The 9,183-nt window shown below is 29.2% G+C and overlaps 1 protein-coding gene across 1 annotated transcript; it reads right to left on the bottom strand.

Annotated features, from left to right (window-relative positions):
- Positions 1 to 7,246: 7,246 nt before the first annotated feature.
- Positions 7,247 to 8,902, bottom strand: LOC118737576 (protein purity of essence-like). Its single transcript, XM_036468160.1, has one exon. It carries the CDS (start codon positions 8,885 to 8,887, stop codon positions 7,262 to 7,264), a length of 1,626 nt encoding a protein of 541 aa, XP_036324053.1. The 5' UTR covers positions 8,888 to 8,902; the 3' UTR covers positions 7,247 to 7,261.
- Between the last annotated feature and the right edge of the window lie 281 nt (positions 8,903 to 9,183).

The following is a 9,183-nucleotide window of genomic DNA, read 5'->3' as shown; positions in this document are numbered from 1 at the left end:
AATTTTGACAGTTCATTTATAAGGTTTACACAATTATAAGTTTATACAGTTTACAATGCATTTATAAGGTTTGATGAATACCCTTATTAAAAAAACAAATCATAACAGATTAAGAGAAGAAGCTAACGCGTACAAAACAATGCAGTCATGGAAAGATTCTATTCAAACTCAAAGTTCTGATTTTATTTCTCTTGATAAAAAAGAAATTGTCAATACTCAAAATACTTTTAATGAACTAAATGAAGCAATAACTAAACATCTTTCAAATAATATTGAAGACAGATTAAATTATAATACTATGGAACTTTTTAATAATATACGATTAACTTTAATTAAAATTAATAATACTTTTAATAATACTTTAATTAATAATAATACAAATTTCAATAATGATGAAAATTCTACAATTTAATATTCAAAGTTTGAAACGTCAAGGTAACAAAGAATTATTAGAACTTTGTTTAACAAATAATAACATTGATATTGCAATTTTATCAGAAACTTGGCTTAATAATAATACAGATACTAGTCTTTATAACTATAATTATACTTTTACTAACCGATCAGATGGTTTTGGAGGTGTCGGAATTTATTTGAAGAGAAATATTAAATTTTCTACTTATAAAATTAATAGTAATATAGAAAACATTGGGATTACTACACTTAATTTAAAGAAAAATATAAATATTATTAGCCTATATTGCGCACCAAATATTTCAAATCAAATTTTTAAAAACGAATTAGAAAAAATTTTCAATTTTACCAGACATCTTAAAAATATAACTCTAATTGGAGGAGATCTAAATGCAAAAGCTCCTAGTTGGGATAGACATTCTACAAATCAAAAAGGAACTATTCTTGAAAATATTGCATCTGATTATAATTTTTTTGTCTGAATGACGGTTCTCCTACTTTTTCTACCAATACCCTTTCAACTTCAGCTATAGATGTATCTTTTATTAATAAAACCATAAATTATAATTGGCAAGTATTACCTAAATTAACTAACAGCAATCATAACCCAATTATACTAACTTTTAATGAAGATTTCAAATTATATCAAGAATCAAAATTACTTAATAAACAATTACTTAAAGATATGAATAATCTTAAAGTGGGAAACAATTTAGAAGATTTTACAAATTCTTGCCAAAACACAATCAAAAAGAATATAATTAAAATAAATTCTTCAAATAAGTATATTCCAAAGCAATGGTGGACCGAAACTTCTAATAAACTTTTTAGATTAAGAAATGCGGCTCGTAAAAAATATCATCAATATAAAACTATTCAAAATTGTGAATTATTAACTTTGGCTGAAAAAAATCTTTCTGATCATATTAAAACTCAAAAACAAAATAATTTTAATAATCTTATCAATCAAATTTCAAATCCGTCAAATTCAAAAGAAATGTGGTCTAAAATTAAAAATCTTAAAAAATATAAATGTGATAAAAAAGTAAATAATTCCTGGGAATCACAAGATAAAATTAAATATTTATCATTTATTACTAGACAAAATAACACTCAAATTAATAATAATCAAACTTTTAATTTGATTGATGAATCATTAAACGAAATGAATTTGGAAAATTTTCATAAATTCTTAAATAGCAGAAATCTTAATTCAGCAAAAGGAAATGATTCTATTTCGTATAAAATGTTATTTCAATTAAGTGAAGAAGAAAAAAATAAACTTTTCAAAATTTTAATCAATACTTGGAATAATGGTATTTTTCCAGAAACTTGGAGAGAAATTAAAATAGTTCCTATACCAAAAGCAAATATTGATATTTCGAATATTTTAAATTATAGACCAATTTGTCTAATGTCTGTTCTAGCAAAAACTATTGAAGGTATTTTAAAATTTTATATTGAAAATCATATTTTTCTTCATAATATTTTACCAGACAGGTCATACGGTTTTAGAAAACATCGATAAACATCTCAATGCATTAACGATTTAATTAATACAATATTTACACTTAAAGAAAAAAATTTTCAAGTAATGGCTGCCTGCATTGATGTTGAAAAGGCATATGATTTAGTTGATATTGATATATTACAAAATTACTTCTTAACTTTAATTTCAATAGAAAAGTAATTAATTGGATTTATTTTTTTCTCAAAAAACGTTATTTAATTTTAGAAAATGAAAAAATTATAACACAAAACGGTTTGGCTCAAGGTAGTGGCCTTAGTCCTATTCTTTTTAATCTATATACTAGAGCTCTCGATTTTGTTCGCACATTTTCAAACAGCCCGGGTATATGAGCAGCGAGTACTCGCACACTTGTTCAATGCTCATTACTCGAAAATTTTCGAGCATGAGCTCGAGCAATTCGAGTTTTTTCGAGTAATTTGAGCAATGTTTTTTTTATTATATTGATATGTTTGGTAGAAACTTTCATGATACAAAAAAGAAGGTAGTTCCATTTAATGACATTCGTTGTTGTTGCTAACCATTTGACTTTTAATAAAATTATGACATTTCATAAAATTCATGCTACCTGATCACCAGAGATAATATTTTTTTTTTTTTGTAAAAGTAAACAAAAATGTATGAAAATGAGTGAAGTTTAGTGAAGTTATTGAACATATATGAAAGGAGGGCTGCATGACCATCCGTCACCTCTCGAATTCAAGTACAGATTTCGATCATACCTTCTAGGTAATTTTTTAACCACTTAAAGAAATTATTGTTGTTGTCATAAAGATTCTAAAATGTATGCATGAACTTTATTAGGGCGAAACGAAACTATTTTGAGCACGGAAACAAATGTTGAGTCTTCAAGTGAAGTAATGTTAAAATTTGAAGAGGAGTTGCTCAGTGAAAATGTTTTCAAACCACTTAACGATATTGAAATATCCGCAGAAGAACTCGAGGTAAACTCCTTACCCTTTCGTTTTTATTTGATTTCTAATTTTTTTAAGTAGCTCGCAGAAGAGCATGAAGCAGAAGATTTCATCAGTCCACTCAAAGATGTGGAATATGATGGACTTGAAAATTTTGCCGGCTACATAATTTCGAAAATGGGGTTGACAAAACTAGGCTTCAGGACGCATGTAGAAAGTGATCAAAATTATACGTATGTTAACTGTTTATCGGAGGGCGGTCTGTACAAGCCTAATTCAAGTTTTTTGCATACATTGGAAATTTTGAATTCAAAATTTGTTGAAATTAATGGTGATTCGCTAACCACAAAGCCAAAATTTTTGCAAAATCTGATGAGAAATTTAAAAGTAAATTTGGACCAAAATATTATAAAAAGATTTTATTTGGGAAGAACATTCTTTAGAATTCGATTTTTAAATCGCAAGATTAAAGAAACGAAAATTGTATATCAAAATAAGAAAATGAAAAAAATAACAACATAATGCACTAATGGTTTTTATTATAAAATAAAAAGAATAATTACAATGTAACAGTTTACATTTTATATATTTTTAATAAAAGAGGGGCAAACCACGTAAGTAAAAAAATATCAAGTACTGATTGTGAGTTTTGATTTAAAATATTCTCACATTGGTAAAAATATGGGAAAGAAAATAATCCGATGTATTGTTTTAATATTATCAAAGTGGCAAGGCCGTTGATAATACTGACAATTTATGAAACTTCAAAAAATTTTATTATCCATCAAAAGTTGTTTATTGAAACTACCTTCTTTTTTGTATCATGGAAACTTTTAAAATTTTTCAATTATTGATATATAATGCAAGGATTGTTACATTGGTATTTAATAATATAATTTATTTAACATGAATTAGAAAGCAGCTGCTGACAAATACAATTTACAAATTTTCTTTTGTTTATGAAATTGTTCAAAAACTCGAAAATTTTTAACAAACATTTGAGCAGTTGAGCAATGAACGAGTTTCGAGCGAGTATCGAGCTACTCGCATTGCTCGATACCCGGGTATCTAGAGCTCTACTATATACAACACATCTACACTTCATAACAAATCAAAATTGTAAAATTTTTCAATTTGCTGATGATTTTTTTATAGTTTGTTCACATCCCAAACAAAATCAAACCAAACAATTATTAAAAGACAAAATTAACCAATTTAATATTGAATGTAATAAAATTAACTTAAACATACATTTTCTCAAAACTAAAGTAATATATTTTAACCAAAGAAACTCTCAAATTATCATTCAAATTAATAATATTAATATTGAACAAGTACGTAAAATTAAATATCTTGGTAGAATTATTAACATAAATAATGCATGCAATGATCATGTTAATCAAATCATTGAGAAAACAAATAAAACGTGTCGTTTCCTTAATATTATTAGTGGTTGTAAATTTGGAATACACCCTTCGAAAGCACTTCAACTTTATAAAGCTTTTGCTCGTTCCAAAATGGATTATGCTTGTTCAACTTTTGCCAATATATCTGAGTCTGCTTTACAAAAACTTAATACTTGCTGCAATGCAAATATCAGGCGTTGTATAGGTCTTATTAGATCTACTCCAACTCATATTATTTATCATATGGCATCAGAATTACCATTCAAATTTCGTTTTGAATTGACAACAGCTAAAGAAATAATTAAATGCATTGCATATAATTTACCAATAAAAGACACAATTCTTACAAATGAACTTAATAAAAAAACTTGTTATTTTAAAATATATAATAAATTTAAATCAATTTTTTGTAATATAGTTTTAGTTCCAGATACTCCCCTTAATTCTCCAAAAATTAAATTTGATAAATTTTTTTTTAAAGGATCAATAAAAAATAAAAAATCTGCTAATCAAGATTTAATTTCTAAATTATATATTGAAAAACTCAAAAATCTTGAACAACAAAGTTTTGAAATAATATATACAGATGGTTCTATTAAAAATAACCAAACCCATTTTGCTTTTTTACACGAGAAATCATCAACTTTAAAATCCCTTTTCTGTGACAAAAAAATGTCTTCAATGTCAGCTGAACTATTAGCGATTTATAAAGCTATTGATTTTTCAATAATTAATCAATTTAAAAAAATTGCCATTCTTACAGACAGTTTAAGTAGTCTAATGACTCTTTCAAATGAGAACTGTAATAATTATATAGCAAAAAAAATGATAACGGATCTTAATAATTCATCAATTGAAATTTTAGAATTACATCATATCCCAGCCCATAGTGGTATTGAATTAAACGAAAAAGTGGATAAAGCAGCTTCCACTGCTTTACAGAATGGTCAAAGAATTCAAACTTTATGGTTTATTAAAGATGCTATAATAGAAATTAAAAGTAAAATAAATGAACAGTGGCAAGAATTTTATTCTAATAATATTATAACTAAAGGAAAATCTTATGGAGAAATATTTCCAAACATTCAGAATAAACCATGGTTTCATAAAAATTCAAATAAAATGACACCAATAGAAGTTAAACAAATTAATAGAATTCTAACAAATCACACTTTCTGCAAGGAGACATTATCAAAAATGAATATTTTTCAAACCCAAATTTCGAATTTTGTAATACAGTTGAAAATACTGATCATATAATTTTCAAATGTAACAAATATAACAATTCTCGTGATAAATACCCAATACTCAAAAACACTTCATCATTAATTGAATTTCATCAAAATACTAATGGCAAAGCATATAAATCTATCACTAATTTTTTAAAGGACATTGAAATTAATTTATAATTTTATAATTTAATTTAAAATTGGAGATGGCGTTTTAAGCTTTTTTGCTGGCCAATTAATTCTTCTTATAAAGAATTAGCAAGTAACTTAAAATTACAAAAAAAAAAAGGTTTCTAGAAATTTTTTTATCATAATTAAAAATCCGAAATTTAAAAAATGCGGTATTAGCATACCCAACAAGCAAAATAAACTTAAAGAAAGTTTTTTTTTTAAGTTTTCAATTATAAACATTAAGCTTACAAAACGTTGATTTTTTGTTTATAAAACGCTTGAAAGTAAGCGTAATATAATCGAAAACATTGGTTTTAAGCGTAGAAATATAAACTTTTAATAAATGATCAAAAGAAAGCTTTTTATAAGCGTAAAAGTGTAAACTTATAATAAAGGTTCAAAAAAAGTTGTTTATAAGCGTATGAATATAAACTTACTAAAAATTTAAAAAAAGAGCTTTTTATAATCATTTTTATAACCCTTTATTTAAAGATATTTCAATAAAAACTCATACATAGATTGCTTAACATCTAGAAACTAAAAGAAATGCGAATTTTCGGCGGACTCATCTACGAAAATGTAAATAGGGAATAGACATTTTAGCATACAAATTCACGATAACACACAAAAATTAAGCATAAAAAAGTTAATTATTATATCTTGTTGCGTGCTTTCAATTACAAGCGGTTATTGGCAAATTGGAAAAACGACATCGATGCAGCTATATATTCCGCTTCATCGCCGCCATTCTCATTGATGAACTTTTCTGAAAAAAATACTTTTTTAATTGAATGTCAAACTAAGAAAGGATAAGGAAAACTCATCATTTGAAGACTCGAATGCTCCACCGATTAGCGCAGCGGGTCCTGGATTGGATTTTTTTTACCGCATTGGCTTTATTTAATTTTTTCCTTTTAATAAAACATTTTAAAAAACGTAAACACGTCACTTACGATTGAAAAAATTTATATTTACTACTTCATGTCGTTGGCATTTGCATTTCATTTATAAGTTTAAGTTATTTATAAACATTCGCTCTCAAAACTTATTAAACGTTTATTTGAAAAAACTTTTAATAAGCTTAATATTAAAAATGCTTATTTAACGCTTATTATAGCAAACTTACTTTAAGTTATTTTTAAAAACATTTACTGAAATGCTTGTTGGGTAACTATAAAAAATATACAACCATAATTTATACTACAAGTAATTTTTAAGCAAAAAACAAAACCGACTTCAATTCTCATATAAAAATTTAAGATTATCGTTAATTTCTTCACGATCCGATGATCGGATTTAAACCAAATTAATATGGGACCCCCTGTGAGGTAACACCTCACCTAAAAAAAGAATTATAGAAATCGGTTAACGTGGTCCAAAGTTATGCTCCGACGAATTCATAACCTTTTTTTTACCTTCCTTTTATTAGCTCGGGATGTAACTATGTAATATTTACGCGCCTAAAAGATGCAGGGATTTCTATTCTCAAGTTACATACCTGATGACAGTACGAAAGGCAATTATAATAGGGAGGTTTTAGTTTTTTAAACTATAATTTTATTATTCTTTTTTGTGAAGTCGGTTAAAAACACATTTAATTCACTTACCAGCTACATCACAGAATTCGCCGAATCTTGTGCACGGCAGAAATTCTTCGGTGAAAGTTTGCAAAATTGTGTCTGTGGACTTTAGCATAGCTTCATCGTTCTTTCGTATGTAATCGAACAACGAAATCGACCAATCTTCCTCTTTCGGAGTGCTTACGGATTTGAATAGTACGCTATAGATTAAATCGATCAGAGCCCACATCATCAAAAATGGATGATAGACAATGTAATCTTTCGTTTGGCGATCGCTTTGCGATAAAAGTGCCTTGCACAGCACCGATGGTGAGATGTGACGCGCCTGAGCTACGGCTATTAAACGTTTCAAATGTGCCAATTTATGCTTATTCCATGTTTCATGGCTGTGTAATGCCAATGATATACTTAACATATACAACGGCCCCTCGACTTCATAACCACATTCCAACCACTTATCCGAAGGGGCGGCCGTCAAATATGCAATTAAGGTTTTGCAATCACGAGCGGTTGAGCGTGAGGACAACAGCAAATAAACTGCATAGAAGAGCAAATAGGGCACAAAGTGCATATTCGATTGGGGACCACCACCGCCAGCATCATCGTGGAAGCTACGCTCCCATGCGAATCGCATCAGTATCATTTTCAGATCGTGTATACTGCTGGGGAAGGAAATGTCACAACGTTGCGTGCTCTCTTGCATGTAACTGCTGTGACGTGTCATACATGCCGAGAAAGCGGCTTCCGAAACGTCTGGACCCCAAAGTGGTAGTAAACCGTTACAGCGAGTATTGGCGTTTTGCAAACTAGCACGTTCCCACTCATCACGGCCACGTGCCAAACGTATGGCCGAGGTATGGCAGTCCACATGCACCACATTAAAGTGTGTGACAGTGGTGTAACCAATAGTTTTACGCGACTTCAATTCAAACTCCTCAACATTGCAACGTTTCGTGAATGTGTAGATGCCCAGTACTTTGGCTGGCTGGCAGGCATAACCTTCGCGGCATATGAAGCAGGTCAGACCAGTTTCATCACGCAATTTTTCAATTTTTTGAAGTATAGAACCTTTAGCTGTCACTTGACCCTTCTCATTCGTGCGCATGCCCAGAGCGTCTAGTTGTTTCTCACGTGTGGCCATCGCTAAGCGTTTCTTTTCGGCGCGTGTGAAGTCACGCACTTCCTGTACCCTTGTTGCAGTAGCTTCGTCGGTGCACAAAGCCTCTAGAAGATTTTCTGCCAAACTGCCGACATGCTCATCACTGGATACTTGCTCGAGACGATGTATTATTGGTATAATATCTTTGCTGATGGCAAGCTGTGTAGCCTCATGTTTGCTTGCGAGTCCAGTGAGGAAACGTAGAATATACTTCAGGCTTGGACGCGAGATGAACTCTTTCAATTCATCGGAATCGGTGCGCAGTAGTGTTGGCTTAACGCAAGGTGCATGCTTGGTAATATAAGCGATGGCACGCTCAACAATACCCAATCCTACAATATAGTCTTTTAAGGTGCCACCGATACAGTTATGTTCTATTTGATTGGTTAGCACGCAGAAGAGCTCCATTTTAAATTCTTCTTCGGGTGTGCGCTCACTATCGAAATGGTTGAAATCGAGAATTTCCTGCAAGAAAAAGACATACATATTTAGAAATAATGGAGGATGTGCACTGAGAACTTGCTCTAAATATTTATTTTTATTTATTTATTTCAGTCTTGGTATGCAAAGATTACTCAACTAACACTAATTAAGTGTTACTAAAACTTAAAAATTAAGACAAATATTAAATACATTAAGTTCAAAAGTGCTAAGAGTAATCACAAGACTCGTCTTATCTTTTATTTCTTTAAAAAGTTTGGGAATAACTTAAAAAAAGTGAAACAAAATACTTATAAACACTTTATTACACTAATCTTAAACACTATATTTCTGTGTTCATA

The sequence above is a fragment of the Rhagoletis pomonella genome, unplaced genomic scaffold (assembly GCF_013731165.1).
Source record: "Rhagoletis pomonella isolate Grant_MI unplaced genomic scaffold, Rhpom_1.0 Rhpom_scaffold_00004, whole genome shotgun sequence".
Classification (NCBI taxonomy): Eukaryota; Metazoa; Arthropoda; class Insecta; order Diptera; family Tephritidae; genus Rhagoletis; species Rhagoletis pomonella.
This window is presented reverse-complemented; position numbering and strand designations above follow the sequence as displayed.